Consider the following 22,618-nt stretch of genomic DNA (forward strand, 5'->3'; position numbering starts at 1 on the left):
ACGTTCTCAATGCCACTCACCTCCATCTAGTGTCGAGGTTAAGAATAGATGGAGCTTTACTTCAGGCCCCTCCATACGCCTCCATGGTTTTGTTCTTATTTATAGCGACACGTTTACCTTTTACGTTGCTTTAAATTTGTGGAATACAGTTCCTTTCATGCTACTGAAAGAACAACATCTTGTGACCCGTTTATGCCCCAAATAGCGGCGAGATACAGTTAGCACTCCTGCGCATTTAAAAGGTCTCCGGTTCTGATCCAGAAGGAAATGATATCCTTCCTGATGTGCAAGATTTTACTCATTTTATCAGGCAAATGCTGGAATGCTTTGAGATGAGTCCCAACAGCTTCCTTCTACACATTTCCCATAGAATATCGTGATTGAGTGGTTAGGTCTTCTACTTTGTAGTGTGGAGGTATTGATTTCAAACCTCGGCCCGGAGACCAGCTATCCTGACTGAGATTTTTCGATCTTTTCCTTAGCATCGCCAGTAAATTGCGGAGCAGTTCTGTTAATTAGGCCTCAACCGATTCCGTCCACATCCTTTCCAGTTCATTATTCACTAATCGTCCTATCATTCCATTCTGTACAGTTTTGAGTTATTGACAGGCGCGTTAAATAACCCAAAATAAATACACACACTAAAATTATTTCGGACGATCAGCCGCGTCAATGTGAGTTCAAAATCGTTACCATGACCTGGCCGGTCTCCGTCATCAAGGTCTGTCGTGATAATAGAAACAGAACAGGTCTTCGGAACGTCGATTCTTAACATTGACGGGGCTGATCGCCCGAGAGAATTTTAGGGAATTTATTTGCCGTGAAACCTTTATATTTTACAAATTAATAAATCCTTTCCAACTCATTATATTATCATCGTGCAATTCTTATTCGTTGTTAAATTGCCTTCTCAGTTGATACAGCGCCGTAAAATAACAGAAGAACTGTCTACCAAAACTATAAAAGACTTGACTTGATGTATACATAGTCAGAGGATGGAAAACATTTCATACTGAGGATCTTCGTAATTGTAATCTTGGTTGTATATTGTTAAGGGACAAAGAAAATATTGAGGTGAACGAGACGTGTAGTTTGTGTGGAAGGAAATGGAAATCCATACAAAAGATTGGTCGGAAAATGTAGGGAGAACCGACTTTCTTTAAAAGGATGATTGTGTACGTTCTGTGAACAAGCTTGCTTGGAAAAACGTTTATTCAAATGAGCAACCTTTATTTAAGCAAGTAATTTAAATAAATCCTGTGTTCTGTTACGTCAATGTCAGATGGTTATAATCCGGTTAAAACATAAGATCAAACTGAATAGTGGTTAGCACCTTCAAGGTCCTTGGTTCGAATCTTATCCAGGAAATACGGTGTTGTTGTCCGCCATATCCATGGATATTTAAGTCTTCCCCATCGTGCCACCGATTTTATTGTTAGGGTTCCAAAGGTTTTTTTTCGAAACCGTTATACCTCCGACCGCCCTTCGTTCCACCGATTGAACTGTAGACATCAGCATTTTGTGTACAAATCAGTACTGCTAAAAATGCAGCACTCATACACCCTCAGTAGTAACTTTAGATGTATCGCTGTTCATAGTGGTCAGAAAGTCCAGCTTCTTTAATTCACATATTTTTTAGTATCTTATGATAAAAGTTCAGTGCTGTGTATATTAGAATCACTTGCTGATAATGTACTTAAAATCATTTGTGGATCACTTGATATAAAATTATCTGTTTTCTTGCATTTCAGCGTAGGCAGTAAGTAATTGGGGCTATTTTTATTACTTGTGTTATTTTCGAGGAACGTTTGTGTTCTGCTGTTGTGTAGTGTCTTGTTGGAATCAGGGTGACCACTTCCCCATATGCCTCGGGCTTCTCGCCTTAATCTCGTTAGTTGTCTGTGTCTGCATGCAAAACGCGTCACCCCGTGCTTCAACACGAAGGAATGAGTTGTCACATGCAGAGTGCATCACGGTGTTCTGAAAATTTATTCAGTAGTTCTTATAGGATTATAGTTAGCTGAATTCACCCCGTTAGGCGCGAATTTCAGCACCGCAAACAAGAAACCAGTATCAGAACTTCAAAATCACATATTTGAATCTAACGTAACGTATTTTTTGGCAGTTTCATTTCTTGCACACCCTATGTAATGATTACACCAGCGTAATTCGGTGTTCTGGGATTTATGCATAGTATATGTAATGGTTACACCGTCATCACATGGTATTGCAGAATTAGGCCGTGGCATCTGCCCCTAGCCAAATTTCTTTAACAACGGATACGTTTCTGTTGTTGATATTCGCATGCATCCGTCTTGAGTACTCACCAGTCGTCTTTCGTGATTCGACGTTCTTCATTACGCTGAACAATTAACCACGGCGATCGGTATAGCATTAACAAGGCGTGTTTTGTGATATTAGATAATGTTTTACGTATTGCAGAATATTTACGCGAGCCGTGCAAAATATGTTGGCGGTCCGTGTGTTGAGAATCTCTGGTTTAGAGCGTTTTGCGCAAGTTGCTGATATACCTACGCGTAATTGGATTTGTAACTGCACTCTGTTGCATTGGGCACTGAGTAATTGCGTCACACAAACTTCATTACTTATGCCTCATGTCGCTGCAGTCATTTGTTTCTTCGTGTTTTGAGTTTGCTCGGCTTTGCCTCCCATAATTCATTGGCGCCTACACTCTATTTAAAAACTACTGAGATAGATTTCAAACGAAGAGAGCACTTGGGAAAGTTTGGAACAAACCAGAGGGCAGCATTAAAGTTGAGTTTAAAGAAATGTGAGGTCGAGGTGTGGATTGAGGTTAAGATGGCTGTCTTCTGGGTTGTTGCGCTACGTAGTCTCGTAGGCGCCGGACGCCCTGATGATGGAGGCAGCAAGCATCTCTGGAACGTCGGTAAGCTTAAACCAGACTACAGGGTGCAGCAACCCAGAAAGCAGTCGAATTCTGTATTTATTAAACCGATCGGAACACTTATTTTTAAGCATCCTGTAAAAAGCTAAACTATTTGTAAATAATTTATTCTTCAGAAATAACAGCTTTATGCGTTTACACAGGACCTTGCGTTCTGTCACAACCGGTTGAAGTGTCGGACGTTTTCTCATGGTTTAAATAAACAAGAGTCAGAGCAATAATTGGAAATGGCGTGCTTGTTAGCCAGTTAAATACACGGTTGGATTGATTTATCTCTTAGAATGGTGGTAATGCCGGCAATGCCGGCACTAAACTGACAGGGCTTTCCCGCCCATCAACTAGGAGGTTGTAATGGAGTGGTCCAGTAGATTACATTATTGAAGTGGCGAGCCATCATCTGCAGATGTCAGTAGTCATGACACTGACTACAGATTAAGACCTGGGTATGGAGGTGACTGGCTGCCTTCATGTTCCGGCCGTTTTGCCTTTGGAGAAAGTCACAGGTGGCTACCGAATGCGAAACTGTGTGGCATCCAGAACCGGTCTGTGAAGCTCAGAGATTCTTGTCTTAACTACAATCGTATGTAATGTAGAAGAGAATAAAAGTTCCAGCTGTATTATTCTCTTGTTAGCGCTGTTCCTTGTTATTTTATTATTGAGTGTGCTATTTACGAACTTGCACCACGAATGAGTCTCGACTCTCCCATTGCCGATCAACTCAGAATCTCCACGTCATTAAATGTGTGATTTGTCTGATGTTTCTTTTTGCCCGTTTGGTGAATTCAGTTATAAAACAAAGGTTAATTAAATCAGCGGTTGTTAGATTGGCAGGACGTCGGAAATAGGAATGCATATAACATTTTGGTTGGAAAACCGCAAGTAATGAAGTAAAGTAGGAGCCCTAGGCGTAAATGACAAAAATTAATGTTCGGAAATTGCTTGTGAGGCTGGAAACTGATTTGACTACGTCATAATAGAATCTAATAGCAGGCTTTACAAAGTGTTAATTTCTGCCCGGGTTTTTGAATAAGACGTGCTGATTAACTATCAGCTTTTTCAACGAAGATCCTGCAACCTGTCATTAGAAAAGTCTCGATGCTCCGACGGATATTCGAATCGAGTACGTCACGAAGGCAAGTTGGGTTAGCCTGCTGTAGTTTATGCAGGCGCAGGAGAAACGAGTTCGAATTCCGTTCGTGTTGTTCAAGGAATAAAGTTTGCCATTTAAGAAGCTTGCAGGTACTTGGAACACACTCATTTTTGCAAGATGATATGCCATTGTTCTGCCGCACTTTCACTTTCAACCTGTTTGTTTCCTTATGGGAAATTATTGTGAACACGCATCGGACATGCTCGTTTTTAATTGCTGTTTTTTGTGTTTGTTGTATCATGCTGGCGACGAATGAGTGTCTGCAGCTGCAGAATTCTTTTGCATGATTGATCACAATGTGAAGGCACGCAGGACATCAGACGTCAACACTGAGGAAACTAATAAAGCGGTCAGTAACAGCCAGACCAGTGGAGAAAGTCAGTTAAAGTACCTGCCTTGCCTTTTGCTTCTGATTCTTTGGTTTTTTTAACTCAGTGCGTGAGCTAATGCAAAATTGTGATGTTTGTTTCTCAGTCCGTGCGCGTTTAATCTCGAAGACCGCATAATGAACATAGATTAAATTTTATATAAGCTGTATTCGTTTTGCACACAAGACATTCGTCATAAAACAGGTCTTTCTGCTGTGGATTTATCTGGCGTTTGAGAGATCAGAGAAGGAATTGTGTCGCGTCATCTCAACAGTTGGAGCTAATTATTCGTATCTTTATGAATAGAAGTTGGACGTTAAAGTAAATGGCGGTATCAAAGTGGTTACAAGTTTTTCTATGAATTTGTTTTAGGTCCGCATCGGTCCAGCGTAACCCTAAATTTACTAGTGTGTAATATCCTAAGTTTGATCGTGACTGTTCAAATTCCTGGTCATACAAGAAATTGGTAGAACTATATGGCATTAAATATTCATGTCGTTGAGACCAGTTTGAAATATTCTCCGACTCCATTATCTAACGGACTGCAAAGGCAGTTATGAAAATGGCTATCTTTTGGGTTGTAACGTCGTGTAGTCTGGTAGAAGTTCACCGACGTTTCAGAGGTGCTTACGTATTACTATGATGATGGAGGCAACAACCACCCCCGAAATGGTAAACTTCCACCAGACTACACTGCGCTACGTCCCAGAAGACAGCCATTTTCAAAGTCGCCGCCATTAGAACTTCAAATCCTACTTACAAAGATAAATACTTTGTCTACTCTGTTTCTGGTTTTGTCAGTACACAGTGTTTATGCTAATCGTGTTAGCCTAGCTAACTCCTCTAGATATAGACGAATTTTCGAAATTTTAATCCCGTAATCTCTGTTGTACGTGTGTGCCGTGTTGCGATTGTGCATTATGGAAGACGAAGTTTAGGGTGTATGCTCAACTGCCAAAATTTTCACTATCCCTGCTTCGGGATTTGGCCAACGCTTCGAACAAACCGGTTTGTTTTATGGCTTCTTGGGCGCACACACTTTTTCTCAATGCATTCTTCAATGTTCTTTGTGTGACCATGAGTTTTGGATAACATAGATTCGTTACAAAAATTATCACCCTTGCAATGTGACTGAATTGAAAGTTTCTTCCTGATTTTTCATCACATGCATCACCGTGTTCTGAACTCAACACTGGAACCACGTTGGCTGTTTCGTCAGCTTTCAAACCCTTCTCAAGATGGGATGACGGTCTAATGAAGATTACTCTTAGAATTATTATCCCGTGCCAGTTAGTCTGTACCGACCCACTGTGACCCATACTTTTTATGAAACACGAACCGAAGCTATTTTCGTCATATTATCTGCATATCTTGTAGGCAACTGTAAGTCGTGAATTGGGAAAGATGTGTAAGCATTCTTGGCATGCCATTAATTATTACCCCAGCAAATGTCTGTAAGGATTATGGGCAATTACGAGATTCTTGTCAAGGTAGCTGGCGTACGGTCCAAGACTCGAATCCGAAGTCTTACGAATACGTAACAGGAATGTTAACCACTTGACCTCGGCTTTCTGTACTAGATTCTGGATGAACCATATCGAAAAATGTCCCTAATATAAATTGTAGATGTTAAGGAAATACGTATTTTAAAGTAATTTATGATTTAATTGGTTGACCAGTTTTATTAGCAGTTTTAGCTTTGTGTGAAGCAGATGTTATAATGGAGTTTTATGGACCAAAACGAAATTTCCCCGACAACTAATAGAGTTCGCCTTCTGATACTAAACGTCGTCGAAATCCGTTGTGATTTGGATATTGATCATGACAGGCTTTCAGTTCATACTCTTCAGGAGTCCGTGAGGATGCTTTCTTGAGTCGTAAGGACCGTCCTTGGTCACGCCACGTGGACGGCCATATTGATTAACGCGTGACCTTAATTTTATTCCCGCTTTTCCACAACTCCGACCTTTGGAGGTAGTGGGGGAAGGCTCCGAGGTGATGAATATATAGTGGACGGAGTCTGGCGCGCAATTAGTGATGCTGTTTTGCAGAAGTGATTAAGAACAAAAATGTTTGATATCTGTAAACTGGGGTGGCGGGTTCGATTTCTGCTCGAATCATGGCTGTTTTCCCGATTTTTTCTTTGTTTTATTGAAGTTGCGATCCCTCATCCCAGAAGTACGTGAAATATGAGATTATTTTTTCAGTTTATTGTGTTTGATTTTAATCAGAATTCTCTGCCACGTTATTTAAAACCAAAGGAGCGGAACTAAAGTTGTCCAGGACCGCTTACGCAGCAGAGATAAGCCCAAAACCATCGCGCCGTGATACCTCTCTTTGGCTTTAACGTCGTAGCTAACTAGGAGCTCCAGTTCCTGGATTCCAAGAGAAATATAACTTGTAATGATTGTGTGTGAACAGCATATTTTCATTTTGTTGGACATTTTTACGTTCAGTAATTTCGAAGACTTCTTTAAAATATTCGGACTCTGTTTTTTGGGTGTTCCATTCTGGGGCAGGGGACTCCTGCCTTTTTGGTTGTCATGCCATCTGTTGTCCGCTGTGTCATGGGTGCAGAGGACTTCATCTCACCACCGAGGGGGATATTTTAAATATTAGGCCACTACCGATTCCTTACATATTCTTCCAAATTCGTTATTTATTTATTATTTGTGAGCTATTGGCATCTTCGTTAAGTAAACATTAAATGAGCCACGCCGCTCCGTAATTCATTATTATTCGTATAAATAAAATTGTCGTCAACTAAATCGGTGCTCCATTATGCCCAATAGCATTGCCGGCGTAGTCCCTGCCAGCAGCCAAGCCAATTAATTGTCTTTCGACAGAAGCTACCGAGGCAATCAAGTCACGTCAGAAGTAGTCGTGACATGTGACACATATCTGAAGAACTAAGTTTACGAAACGACCGTTTCTTCAGATAGAACTGATGATTGATGATTGAGTGACACTTCATGGCCTTTAGTATGATGAGCCGCTGAGACAGTCTTAAATCAAAAAGTGTACTTAAAATTTTCTTCAGAATGATAAAGGTGCTGTCAGCAGTCGTGGCTTCAAATCCTGCCTTTCTTCTTGAGCCAACCACCTACCGCCGACTTAAATTGTTTCCTTTTTGTTTATGACTCTGTCAGCTACTTGATTTAGTTTAAATTGCATGGCATTCAGTAAGAAATGTCTGCATGATTATAATGTTGATTGTGAAGGGTGCGGAATTCCTTATTTCAAGGTACGACCTGAGTATAGAGGGACTGAATAAAACCTCAGGATAGCCTGTATTTAGGCTGAAATTCAAACCAGTGATCTGCTTAGTGTGAAGCAGGAGTACTAATCACTACACAGTGACTTTCAGTAGTGGTTGCCAAGATGGGTAGAGGATTGATTGGTTACATAGGATGAAACACTGCAGAAGACGGATTGTTCATTATCCTTGCCATCTGTTTGCTGATATTTGAAGGTGATTTTTCACGTGTACGACAGACAAGTGATGAGTCACGCTGGATTAGAAGTTATGTGGATATATGCTATACAATTTATAAAGAAATTAATGATATACAATGGGCTTACTATGAAAGTCGCAAGGGTTCTCGAAAGAAGTGGTCGTGGCCGCCTCGCCACCAGCCGGAATTCAAACCGAATACTTCCGGAATACGAGTCACATTTAACGTCGAGGATTCTACATGTGCCTCCGTGGGGACTGACCGCTAAATGACTACGTTTCATAAAAGTAAAATGTTAATAGCTAAATGACGTATAAGGAAACAGTTTTTCTCATAATTCATGCAATAGGTGGGAATACGTTCCTAATCCAATTTTTTCTCGTAATTTATAATGCAATATAATAGGGGGGATGCTTTCATATTGCCAAGGAATAAAACAAGAAAAGAAATTGGTTTTCAAAATATAATGCTGTGCCATTCTGAATGAAAGAAATGGTTACCAAGTAATCAGAAAACACTCCGCAAATGATCTCAGCATTTGGCATTGTCTTTCGCTGTAATTAGCTTCAATTGTACAACTTAATTAAGAACGTCAGATCAGAATGTAATTCGACTTACTCATGAACGCTTGCAGGGAATGCATGCTTACAACAGCAACAGAAATTAAACATGGTCTTGAAAGATTACTCAAATAAAGGCGGTGTAAATATTCAGTTATTGATTTTGTTAAACAGAACTATTGCATAATACATATATCTGTTTGCAGTACAGGATGTTCTGTATAAAACGTAACATTTACTACTACACATGAATTCTTACACGCACAAAACGACGAAAACAGTGATAGTATTGGAGTATTGTAGCCGTATCCGATTGTTGCATATGATGCACTGTTTGGAATCGGTATGCCGTAATGTCACTTGTCACAAATATTTCCTGTGGCCCGAAATTTTGTTACCAGTCGGTGTATTTTTGTCTTATTCGACACTTCCTTGTCAGGACACGCATTGCTACATGCGAGAATGAACACACGATCTGCTCATGAAAACAGCCTTTTCGCACATGCACAGTTTTTGCGCAGCGGCCTAGCAACAAGGTGACCTTGACTCGAATGTCAGTGGGGAGGTTGGGAGACGCTAGTAAATGATGGTGGACCAGCTTATGATATATTCAGCTTTGGTATGAAAAGAAATGAAAGTGTTCTCTCCAGTTTGGTGTTCTGTGAATCTTTAACACCAAATTTCGTCGAAATCCATCAAGTAGATTGCAGCGTGACCAATCTGGATGGGCAGACATGGACTCCCCATTCTGCATTAACTTGATGTCTGCGCTTCAGCATCGCGCCATGAGTACGTATTCTAGACCTTTTCACTGAATCCAGGTGACCGGTCAGTTTCAAGTTTTGGTCACTCATTTCCTGGAAGGAGCCCCCGTTGGCCATTAGATGGAAGGTTAGGTGGGGACTGGGAGCCTTGTGGACATCGTGGCGAAGAGAAAATTCTCTTCCTCTGGTGATCGAACCCGGACCGTCCAACCCGTAGCCAGTAACTTTGCTGAGTTATATCATGGCTTATAATCTCTGCGCGCAGAGACAAGAATTCCAGACAGAATGCCTGTCTGCAAGATCTTATCTTTATTTCTAACAAATAGAAACGCTAATTAATACTGCCAGTGCTTGGTTGTGTAATTACCTGCGACTGAGAAGTCATTATCATTTTACAGCTTGATTTAACGACCCTTGAAATAAAATCATGTTATTCCACATTCAGCAGAGAGACTGACGGGGCGGGCAGCTGACTTGTTCGGTCTGTTTGTGTCCAGTGCGATGAGTGACTGCTGTGAATTCTTTACAGGCCAAGACAGGAGTCATTAATCCTGAACCGAAACTTGTATGATCATCTATATGTGCTTGCGTGGACAAGCCCTTAAATGTGTTTGAACTCTTTATGAGTGCATCATTGAACTCGTTTGTCCGAAGGCTGCTGCAATTTACCTTACAGAGGTGGCAGAACTTTCTCGCATTCATTATTATTATTATTATTATTATTATTATTATCATCATCATCATCATCCCATCTATTCACCACTTTATGTGGTATGTACTCCCATGTACCCGAGACAGTCCTTGTCCCTAAGGTACATAGGGCAGCAGCTATTTCCGGGATACATATTGTTTTTAGCAAGTGCCACATGTATTATAAAATGTTTTAAAATACATGTGACACCACACGACTTCCTTCATTTCTTCTCTTGTCCAAGCCACTCTTGTTTTTCTTGATTGATTTTCTTGTGAGTCTTGGGCTTGTTGACTGTGCGTGTCCATGGTTGGCCTGCGTTGAGTTGTTGTTGTTGTTATTATTATTATTATTATTATTATTATAGAACATTGGAGATGGCTGTCTTCTGGGTTATTGCTCTGCGTAGTAGAATTTTACAAGTTTCGCAAACATTCATTTTCAAAATTCTACTTTCGTCTACTTCATCATTCACAATCGCCCTTCACCGACACCGTATGACCTGAGCGGATGAGAAAGTGTCTTTAATAAACGAACAAATAAACAAGAATGAATCCGAATTTGGTTTTCACGTGACCGTGTTGTAGCTAAAACTAAGAAAACTTTTGTTCGTTTGCGACACGTAAGAAACGTTTGCGTGACTCGCGTTGTCTCCGGTTTTGTTTTACAAGTTTAATTTATTTTCCAAGCCATGCTTTAAAAATTTAAGCCAGATCGATTGGTTACTTGAAGTGTGCATTGTTTCCCAGGGATACGTTATACCAGTGTGGTAACTGAGTGGCTGCCAGTCCAACGAAGATATTGATGAGGCAACTTCGTTTAACTACGATTTAACTATGATGCCAAGTGGTTAACCGTTCCTTTGGCTACTACAAAACGAAATAAAGAAATGGCCTGCTAATTAGCTAACGGATTGTTTACTTACCGAGCTTTAAATGTGTTAATAAATAGGTAACCATATATTAGCACTCGCTAGGAAACTAACTAGCTAAACTAGATTGGCTAACTAACTACGTAGCTAACCATCTAACTAAACAGAACTGTGTTCAAAGTGCAGAATATTGCATGAGCAGTTTACGACCTGAAAACTGTCCGCTGTGTCCAACATTTCGTGTGGAATTCTTAAGTCCCTTCAGGAAAATGTTGGGATGTCTTTACCGATTTATTCCAGATCCTCTCCGGTCCTTTATTCAAAATTGTTTTATCGCCTAAAATTTAGGCTACATTTATTTAACATCGAAGCATACAGACGATCTATATTTTGTGAGAAAATCAAAGAAGTTCTGTTTGATGTTACCTCGATAGGTACGAAACCACAATTCAGCCTTCGCATTTTAGTCAAGACCTCCTGTACCAATTTCTACCCCCCACATTCGCCCATTGATTTCGGATATGAAACATGGTGACAGAAGGACGGACGAGATATATCTTTTACGCGTTCACTTTGTACAAAGTGCACAATAATTCGAGGAATAGTGTACTGGACTGGTTTAAAAACAGGATGTCTTCTGCGATGATTCCCTGATGTTAGAGGCAGCAAGCACTTCTGTAACGTCGCTGAACTTCTATCAGACTACACGCCGGAACATCCCAGAAGACATTCATCTTCATTCATGCCGCCGTGAGAACCGGAAATTTCTTTTCCGTTTCCGACCTGCAAACCTAATAACGTACCTGTTGTTTTTTTTTATGGATGTGAAACGTGGTCTGTCACTCTCACAGAAGAGCGTGGATTGAACCGAGAACCTCCGGAATATTGTCAGAAGCATTAGTCCTTGAGCAGGTGGACCTAACCGCTGTTTTTCCCCCCTGTGAACGTGATCTCTAGGTTCGTATCTCTAACTTCGAGATCGCTCACGTATCTCTATATAGCCATGTGTTGAAGTGGAGATCCACAGGTGAAGAGGGACTTCTAACTTAGTTACCTCGTGAAGAAAGAGAATTGTGTTCTTCTCTTTCCGGCAGTCTTAAAGAGGTGGGTTGTCTAGTCCATTAACACCGGATGGGCAGTTTATTGTGAAACCGGCTCCCAGGGATATCTCGGCAATTGTTCCATAGCTCTACGGGGAATCCGGCGATTCTACAGCGCTGAGACAGATGAACCACACTGTAACTTAATCGATTTATCATTAATTTATTGATCGATTAATGGCAGACACTGTGGCAGGAAATGTTATTTATTTCAGAGTGGATAATGAGCGTGCATGGTACCTCAGAAAGAACTTTCAAAAGAGTTCCATGGTGGCACAATATGTACCTATCGAGTGTAGTGCTTTATTTTACCTTAACGATGAGGCGTAAAAAAAAATCTCATTTAAATACAATTCAGATCAGCATCTCAAGCCATTTATATTACGATGTGTTCAATGTGAATATTGGTTTCTGTCCTTGCCGTTGAAGGTCTGCCACTTTGAGAGCAATCGTTCAAAACTGATCCTGTCTTGACAAGGTTTGAAATTGTTTGCCTGTCCTGTCCATCTTTGACGCCAGACTTTACCTGGAACGCTCTTCTGACCTTTTATGGGCTTTCATATTATCATACGCAGTCTTCGATAATGAATGTACGTTGCTCAGAACTGTAGACCACCATAGTTTGGTATCTACCAAATCTAACGAAAACAAATGATAAATGGTTTGAGTATTGCAGTGTGTCAGTGAAGCTTCTTCAAATTATAATCAATCGTTGCAGAGAAAATGGAGTTTAGACTTGGTAGGTACATTTTGGGTCATTCTATAGGAAATTGAGAAATTCCTACATAGTTCTTCTTGGGAAATCTCTTAGTATATATAGGCGTATGAGAGAGCGACGTATGAAATGCGATCCTTGAAGAAACGGAAGATGTGTACTGGATCGTACTGACAGATTATGGTTCATTGGTGGTTTTTTCTGAGCACTATAATGAACATTAGTGTTTCATGTTAACTAGGAATTTATTGGCCATCCGAACGGTTATAGTCAGTGAAGGCTGTACCGTGGGATAGTTGTAGTCGGTTAATCGGTAATTGTGTCCTTTTATACTAATGGCCGCTTCCAGATCTGCAGTTGTCTATCTGACATCACGAAGTCTTCCTCCAGTACCTCTCGCCTGCTCTCACATTCACAATGAATTATTTCACGGTGACAATTTCACTCTTGTATAAATTAATTCACCCATGAAGTCATATACTGATGAACTACAGAGCTCGCGTTCCTTGCAGCCCTCCCTGTAGTGCAGACTTCATGACACGGTATAATTTACCTCCGAACATGAATTAAAAGGTCAGATCTTTGTACGTGTTTTGCATACAGTGCATGAAGTGTGCGCATCGTACGCAGATCGTGTCAGGTCTGTCATGTTAATTGATATCGATTAAGTATGGTAATAGAGGGAGTTTACAATAAAGTGGCCGAATTTGTCCGCCAAACTTTGGTGCATATATTAATATTTTCGTTCTTGTTGGACCGACACAGCTCTTATCTTTCGTTGAGGTCAGGCCTAGTTTTAGGTCTGTATTACTTTTCTTAAAAAGAGTTCGTCCCGCGCCGTAGCCGCGCGGTCTGAGGCATCATGCTTCAGACCGGCGATATGGAATGCGCGCTGGTTCGAATCTCGGGGGGGAAAAGAAATTTTCTCGTGAGCTTTCGACCGGTGCCAACCCAGCATCGTGAGGAAATTGGGGAGCGTAATTCGGTCATGGAAATTAGCAATGGCTGGGGATTCGTCGTGCTGACCACACGTCACCCTATATCTGGTTGGATGATCGTTCACCTCTGCTTAGGCATGTGAACGTGAGGCCAGCAGCCAGCTAGTCGGCTTTGGCTCTCTGGAGCTGTTACGCCACGGATTTATTTATTATTTATTTAAAAAAAGTTCATGACTTAAATTACAGGACCCATTATGATCTAAAACTTTAATGTGAGTCGTTTTTCACCCTAACGTATTTTTACCGAGGTAGCAGAAAAATATTTCACATCTGTATAATATATTGTGGCTTTCTGTTAATTTTTTAAACAGTTCAATTGTATAATTCATGTTACACGAATTTCTGGTTTCAAAAATGGTGTATTGTGCGGTATCATTTCATCTGGAAGGAAACACCTGTGCTAAATGTAAACGTATCTGAAATGGAACACTTCAGTTCCGCGGCATTCCGTTATAGACAGGTTTTTCTGTGTCCTGGCTGTGTGTGTTTGTGTGCGTGTGTGTGTGTGTGTGGGGGGGGGGGTTCAGCAAGAGACACTTGCCTATCTGCATAGGAATACCGTGGTGCCATCTTATGATGACCGAGCCCACCTGGAGCCCATGTCTTGCTACTTGTGATTCCATTACAGACAAGGGCCCCAGCCTGACTAGCTTCACATTGTTGGTCAGCTGAGCCCACCTACCAGCGCTCTAGGTGGTATGGTGTAAACAATAGGGCGATCGGAATGTTGTCAGAATCACTTGTAAATCTCTGAAATTCACCCACTTCAGTACCTGACCGCGTGTTGGAGGCATTCAAAGGGCAACAACCCATAGGAGTACAGTCAGCGGTATTAATCATGAAACCATTCTTGTGTCTGAATACCGCGCTATGCAGACCACTGTAGATCAGAATCCTTCTTGATAAGCTAGCAGTCGCTCAGCTGGTAAAGAAATTTCCCTTTTTTTTATGAACCTGGAGGTGTATTTCAGAGTTCACAACAGACAACCGCCGGTTACTATTCTGAGCCAGGTGAATCCAGTTGACACCTTTCCATTTTAACATTATCCTCGCATCTGCGCCGTAGTATTCCACATGTTCTCTTCTCTACAGGTTTCCCAACCAAAATTTTGTACGTAGGACGTGGAAGTTATTATAAGCATCACAGATAGACCTTGACACGAGATGGGGTTAGTTATTGAGCTTCAGGCTCTGGTCGCTTTACCCACTCCCCTGTTCCCGGAGTAACAGCCCTTGAAATGCTCTGGGTAAGAACCCGGGAGCGCATTGACGCCGGTCGGGGCACAGCCGTTGTACTTGAGTTTTGTTGGTTCTTGTAACTTCTTTTAAAACCCCTCCTTCTGTTGGTCTGTTTCTTTTTGCAAACTATGACTGTAGAGGTGACGGAATCTTTGTAAGAGCGACAAAGCATATGAAAGTGCATTAATGTTATTGATATCTAAAAACAGATAAAAATACACTTTTTAACAAATACACAGCTTGGCGCCAGTAACATTAAACTAATGTCACCGGTATTTTTCCTTCCTTGCCTGCTTCTATAGCTCTTAAAAAAGGACCCGCACCTCCTGTAGGTACACTTGGTTAAAAAGGAATATTTTATGGTTAAGGGGCCAAAATTCATGCCAGAAGCCGTGCGAACACGGCAACCAACGGCATTCCAAGAAAGTTCCTGCTCCATTAATTTTGCCTCCATGATATTTTCAGATTGTAATTTATGTGGCTTCTTTTGAACATAGCCAGGGTGCAATTTTCATCGAGCGGGCTATGTTTTGTTTTTCCTTTCACTGTAATGATGTTCTTGAAAATTATCTTGAACTATTAATTGAAGAAATATGGGAACCATAAACTGAGACGAGTTAAACAGGAGAGGAACTTGTGTTTCCATATGCGGGGTCATCGGGCTCATTTTATTAAGTCGTTCTAAGATTTTATCAAAATTCCTCGGCTTCTAGCAACTTGTAACAAAGCGCAAGTTGACATGGAAGGAAACGTGGTTTGAAATTAATCCGAAGTTCCGCCCGTCTTGTGATTTCGTTCTTACATCGGACTTGTATGCGGTATTTTCACGAAGTGCGTAAAATTTATAACAGTTAATGGCTAGGTCGTGTCCAGTCGCTTGTTTAATCTCCGAAAGTACAGAATGAAAGTGCACGACATTTTGTATAGTGGTCTGTCGGCTTGATAAAATTTGTGGGTCGATATTAATTTTGGTATTTGTCAGTATATTATTATTTTATGTTAAGCCAAAAGCCAACTTCACAGATTTTTAAAAAAAGCTCGTGATGAGAAATGTTTATAAAATTTTTGTTGGGAAGGGGGGGGGGACTACTCTGAAAACCCATGATCCGTGTGAGGATAATATTAAATGGATCTTAGAGAAATGGGGTTCGAGGCTACGGAATGGATTCAGGATGTGACTCAAGATAGGGACCGGTGACGGGCTCTTGTGAAAGTCTGTTCTTAAAAACTCCGAGGGACAAGTCAAAGAGCCCATCCAGCCTGTTCAAAGAGGAGAATGTGGAGGACGAGAAAATGAAACGGGAAAAGTAGGAAAGGAAAGAAGAAGTAGAAGGAAGAGAGGTAGAACAAGAAAGAAAAGAAGCAGGGAACAGAAGAGAAGTGAGAGAAGATGAAAAAATTTAGACGACGAAAATCCGACTTAATTAATTCGATAAGGACATCCACATCTTAATACAGGGCATAATGAATAAATGAAAATTGGTATGTGTGCTATGTACTCATACTTGTCAAGTCTCACTACTGTTAACAGGCGAGAGGTGTATTCTGAATTAGAAACACTACATGTCTCCCCATTACAATTGTGTCTGGATAACATCTGAGCATGTTCATCGGAGCTAAAATGCAGAGGCATACTTATCATTCGCGAAGCAAACACCCGTTCTTGCAGTACTTGTTTCCATTTAGCTGGATCCATGTCCCAGTCAAGTGGAAACATCACATAAAGCATGTTTCAAGATCAACTAAAAACTATTCCGGAACGGGTTCTGCTGCTTAGTCGCCAGTACCTGACAGGAATCAGATACATTCGTTGTGCACGTGTGTTCACAGTATAGCAACTGCACGCACTGTAGACAAATTTCCTGTCTGTCTTCCTTGTTTTAATTTTTTAGTCGACAAATGAAACTGAACAGTGAATTTCTACTCGCGAAGGATTGGGGAGGGGCTGAGAAATTGTGCAAATAATCTAGTCAACCAGCCGAGTCTCGAATCGTACTTCTTTCAAGCAAGACGCCATCCTGTTCGATGCGTTGTTGGAAGTCAGGCTAGATTTCTGCAACGAGGTAAGGAGACACACGAATAACGATGGGGCCATCAGTTCGGCGTCAAGTTCCCCCGACTGCCAACACGGTGCAAGGCTTTCTCTGTCCATCAGTTTTACGTAACACACACTAATGAACATTATTGTGCTTTGTCTGAGAAAAATCGATAATTTGACAACTTGAAAGTATGACGTCTACGGTTTTTATAGCTTTTAGTCTATCAACTCTCTGGTAACAGAAGTCGATAGTTCGATACTAGTCATATCAAATACCACGATACGGAGTCAGTTTTGTCTATCCACTATCCTCACAACCTCTTTTCCTTAACATGTCTTAATTTTATTCTACATGGAATAGTGTCATTAAGATCTAGAACTTGTATTTGTGCTGGCCTATTTTTAACGAAATACAGGGAAATGTTTGTTCATTCTTGCAGTTTAATGTTCGTATCGCATATGTAATAAATGAAAACCATGACCGAAGCAACACATTTGGAAACGAACTGCAGAAGACTACACATTTCTACTAGTTTTTTTTTTTTTTGTGTGAATATTTAAAGTTGGTTTATTTTGTCATGTCCATTCGACTGCAGGTAACACTAGAGATAACTGTCTTCAGGGATGTTGCGCCGTGCGGTTTTGTAGAAATTTACTGACGTTCCAGAGGTACTTACTGCCGCCAACACCAAGGCCATCGTCGGTTGTTTCTACGAGACTTACAAGGCGAAACATACTGGCCGTCGCGAAAAACTGAAATCTCTCCTAGTTGCTTCTAATATGCATTTTATACATTTCAGCAGATTAACAACAACGGAATACGGCAAGAGGAATAGACAAGTTCATTATCGGGATAAAAAGTAGCTGTTCTGAAAAAGTACAATACAGCCTAAAGCTAGTGCAAAGAGATATGAAATGTAACTCAAATTCTGTAAACTCTGAAGAGCGTAATTAAAAGACAATTACAGATGTTTATTGTCGAGGTAGAAACAATTTAATAACGAAACAGGCCGATGAAATCACAAACAAAACATGGCTGAATAAGGTGATGTCTTCAGGGTTGTTGTGCCGTGAAGTCTGGTAGATGTTTACCATAGTTTCAGAGGCGCATGCGGTGATGGAAGCATTATGCACTTCTGAAACGTCGGTAACATTCTATCAGACTCGCCGTCCTGAGAACCTGAAATCTCAGAGGGCTGAACAAGATCTCACAGCTGTTCCCAGACTTCGTGAACTAGTGTTTGTAGGTCAAGCAACGAATGATTACCGATTGGGGCTGAGAACGCTGCTGTCTTTTTCCGTCTGCTTGGAGGGGGGGGGGGGGGGGGGGGAGATAAAAAGAAGTTTTGTAGTGTACAGTATGATTTGTAGAAACGCAGTGAATGATAATTACAGGCATCACAACACCAGTGGTATAAGTTACTTTTATTAAAGAGGCTGAATAATGGAAATGATGGGCATGTTTCATGCCTCTTTATCCTCAATAGTATGACCTCCTTTATTACCATGGTTTTACTGGGTAGATAGGTAGTCAAAAAACCCGCTTAAGTTTCTCTTTGGTAAACAGAATTTGGGCCAGATGTAATTGTATACAGACGCGTCTGACTTTAAAGATGACCAATATAAAAACTCGCAGAATAATATGATCACAGTTTTACGCTAAAAGAAAGCCAATGCAAAATATATCTCAGTTTAACAGCCAATGATCACAAATGTTTATAACCGTGATTGATGTAACTGTGTCGTTAAAGAAAGCAATAAAACCGGTAACTAAAATGAGTGGAGGTTCGACGTGGAAATTGGTGAGGGCGTTACATGTCAGAGATTTATATCGGACACATCGCATGTCTTATGTCCAGCTTGAAGACAAGTTGGGCGTGGTGAGAGGTGATAATAAGATTCAGTACAGCTGGCAACGAAGTTATTGAATCAGCGTTTGAACTCCTTCCCAGTGACTATTTCTTTCAGGATTATAGTGACGGGATCCAGGGATAGGGTTATGCAATGATGATCAGTAGCTTCAGCTCTTTATGTAGCCGGTATTTCACTATGTTGAGTAGCCTTAATCCTTAAATATACTAAATTTACTAGGAGAATTTAATTTCCGTCTGTATCCGTCTAATGTAACCGCTACTTTACAAATATCGTATGATAATAACGTGTCAGAATATAGCCTCATCAAACAGTGGAACATTACGTGAAATCTTTTTCTGTGTAGTGCATGTTTAACAGAATACTTTAAAAATGTATAGACCTATAGTAATCCTGTATTATATTTATTGTTTATTTAACGACGCTGTCAGTAGGTGAGAGTATATAGCGTCGAATGATAGGAAGATTAATGCCTAATGGATTGGAAAGGATGTAGGGGAAGTGGCCGTGGCCTGATATGTGGTACTGACCCAGAGTTTACCTTGTGCGACTGCGAAAAATTAGGAGGAATCTCAGGATAGCCGGTCTCCTTCCCGAAATTCTAACCCAATACCTCTCCGAATACCAAACAAGAGTGTTTACCACTCGGTCAAGATGTTCTGTTTCTTCATTGTTAATTGCTGCTCGTACTGTTTTTTGCAGCAGATTTGGGCCAACAGTATATTAACATCAATGTCAGTACGGTATTCAGAATCCTGGGAACTCTTTGTGTGCACTCACTTTTTCCCTTGTTTTGCTCGGGTTTATTTACCAATAAAGCTCAAGAGTTATATTTAGGTGGTATCCGGTTTAAGTTTCGCCCGAGTTACTGTCTATACTGACCGAAGTACTTTAAATTTCATTCAATAACACGTAACATTGTCATTAAATAAACTAAGAATCAAATATTGTTACATTTAATAGCTTTTTCGTGGCCTCTTTAGAGCCCCCCCCCCCCCCCCCCCCCTTTCCCTAACTGCTTGAGACCAATACAGAATTCAGTTTGCGCGTGTTGAGTCCCCACACTCCAGACACACACACAAATAATGCGGGCGACCTGTTGAATTTGTGATCGTGGCACAACCGGTTAGTCGTATCTTTCTGACATTTGTCTAAATAACCGAGTTTGTTCTGAAAACCGGACTCTTGGTCACATCGCGAACTCCTGCTGTGTGAAACTTTTTTACACAACCTGTAGTCTGCGATTTCCATATCAATTATACGAGAATAGAAGGTTTACAACCTTTAGCCTGTGAGCGTAAGTTTGCACGCAGATTACTAGATTGTAGTGTAACGACGAAGTGCAAAGTATGATGTGCTCTGACAATCAACTGGTCGACAGGTGATACTCATATATATAGTATAACGAGGGTGGAGAAGCTGCTATCACGAATTTTACTTACATATGAGTAGCCTCTTTATAAATCAGGTGCCAGGATTTTTTGGAGCTTTTTTTATATTTGTTATTCAAACTGTCATGCGAATTTCATAATTTCTTTTGGCAACCATATTTTCAGAATTTTTCAATGCATTATAATCTATGTAGCCTTGCAATAAACCACGTGTTTTTAAACAGTTATGTCCCCCCTTGCACACCCTTCATAATTACCTTTTCATTCTGTGTTCCAAAAGCCGTGCACATCATAAAACTCATTAACTAAAAGAAACAAACCACTTGACTTGTCTGGCTTAGACATTTATTTAGTGAAATCTCTAGACAGCATCAAATTATACTGTTTCTGTAATGCTGGTTGCATGCATTGTTGTTGCAGGAGCAGGCCCATGATGCAAAGCAGCAGGCAGTGTCGCCAGAGGATACAGAAGATCTGTCTCCTCTACCATCAGCAGTACAGCAGCCTGCAAGAAGGCGAGGTGGGATATCTGCTGAACCTGTGTCAGAAGAGGATGCCACCAGCTACGTGAAAAAGGTACTTAATTCTGTCTACAATGCAGGTTTGTATCGCCTGTTGATGGACAGTGCATTTCCCCAGTTGACTGACTGATTAATCTTTTGAACTGTGAAGAATGTGTGAATGATATTTAAAAATTCCATCTGTGCACGAAAGAAAACACACTGCATCTGCTGCATATAAGTCTAAGTAATAATGCATAAGGAAACAATCACTGTTTATTCTCCGGACTAAATAAAATTCATAAGTATACTAACAATCTTTAGTCAAAATTCAGATTTATTGATTGGAAAAGCTGGTGGTACACAAGATACAATTACCCTTGAATCGATGGATTTGGATGCATTCGTTGGTACTTATATTCTGTGTTTTTTAGTTTTATTAGCATAAGAAGTAGCAACTTGAAATATGAAGTAAGTTTAAGTAGGTAGCTTCATTTTATCATATTTTGAGAGAATGATCTGTGAAATGTTTTGTTGAAATTGCTTTTTCCATTTCTGTAGGTGAATGTATTCTCTTTATTTTTGTACTGAAATATCCAATGCTGTCACTTGAATTAGGTGGGAAGAAAGTTCTTCACATTATTAGTGTACTGTCTATATTTCTTAAGGAAAAATAGATTATATGTAGTGTCATCATACCATGTGTCTATCTCCCCTTGGTAAATTTTGAACCTAAAGACAAATTTTCTAGAAACCTGTTATGAATATGATGTTCCTTCTAATATTAAAAACCACACCATCTTTGTACTTTTAATTTCTTGTCATAATATTTCCTGTGTGGCAGCTGTTCAAATTTATAAGATGAAAATGACACTATCACTATTTAACATAGGGCCCTGAAATTTGTCTTTTAAGATATGCAGTTTTTGTTAATATAATTTTTATTTTTTAATGTAAAACATCATGGCTTTATGAAATGTATATTTTGCTTTCCATTTCATGGCAGTAACTAGTAAATCATTGAAACTTAGCGTGTGAAATTTTGCATGGGGTATATCATAAACATACCCACAAATTTAGCATGAAACATTTGTATAACTATGCAATTATGGTGAATGTGCAGAACTTTGTAATGTAGTGATCATATTGTACTGGTGGAAATTACATACAGTTTTTGATCTATAATTTATAATTAGGCCTATTAACTTGTTCTCATGAGCTTCACCATATATGTATTGAAGCATCTGAAGGAAAGCAGACCTCATAATTTCTTCTGAGAATATCTTGTTTCTTGCAGATTTGTTATTTTTGCACTAACCCTTCAGTTCTGTATTCTCATATTATTTGAAAAGGTTCTTCATTTTATGTCATAAATGTGCTACTGATTCAGTTTTCTCCTCATCTTGAAATTATGTTGTTCTTTATCAGGTTGTTCCAAAAGACTACAAAACAATGGCTGCCTTATCCAAAGCCATTGCCAAGAATGTCCTCTTCTCACATTTGGATGAGAATGAGCGCTCTGATATATTTGATGCAATGTTTCCTGTCAACTTCTTGCCTGGTGAGACAATAATCCAACAAGGAGATGAAGGTGATAACTTCTATGTGATTGACCAAGGAGAAGTTGAGGTACAGTTCATTTCTTATTGCTTCAGGGTGAAATTTTGGTATGTACAAGAATATTCATTGTGGTTAAGTCCTAACTCTTGCTATGAGTTTAGGGGGTTCTAAGAACAGTTTTTAGATCAGAGGTCAGGTATCCCTTCTGAGCATTTTGTTGATTTAGCTCCGTCTTCAATGTGTGTAGGTAGTATCTTGAAGTAGGCCAGGATATAAATTTACAATTCAGTAATATGTATCATGGTTAGTACCAGTAATTAAAACCCTATTTCAGTGAAAGGTTTTGGGGGTTATCTTCTATGTTAAGATATACGTCTAACTAAATGGAACCTATATATACAGTTGCAGTTGTAGGTTGTC

The 22,618-nt window shown here is 40.1% G+C and overlaps 1 protein-coding gene across 3 annotated transcripts in view; it reads left to right on the top strand.

Moving 5' to 3' along the window:
* The window catches only part of Pka-R1 (protein kinase, cAMP-dependent, regulatory subunit type 1), a 62,583-nt gene that overhangs the window by 32,244 nt on the left and 7,721 nt on the right, over window positions 1–22,618 (top strand). For all 3 annotated transcript variants that reach the window (XM_022082165.2, XM_087357127.1, XM_087357126.1), the window contains exons 2-3: window positions 20,559–20,714; window positions 22,067–22,267. In XM_022082165.2, coding sequence (XP_021937857.2) covers window positions 20,559–20,714; window positions 22,067–22,267 — 357 coding nt within the window. The remainder of the gene's footprint in view (window positions 1–20,558; window positions 20,715–22,066; window positions 22,268–22,618) is intronic.

This window comes from Zootermopsis nevadensis, unplaced genomic scaffold (assembly GCF_977971745.1).
Source record: "Zootermopsis nevadensis isolate Lab colony 2312 unplaced genomic scaffold, Znev_1.0 Znev_ptg000028l, whole genome shotgun sequence".
Classification (NCBI taxonomy): domain Eukaryota; kingdom Metazoa; phylum Arthropoda; class Insecta; order Blattodea; family Termopsidae; genus Zootermopsis; species Zootermopsis nevadensis.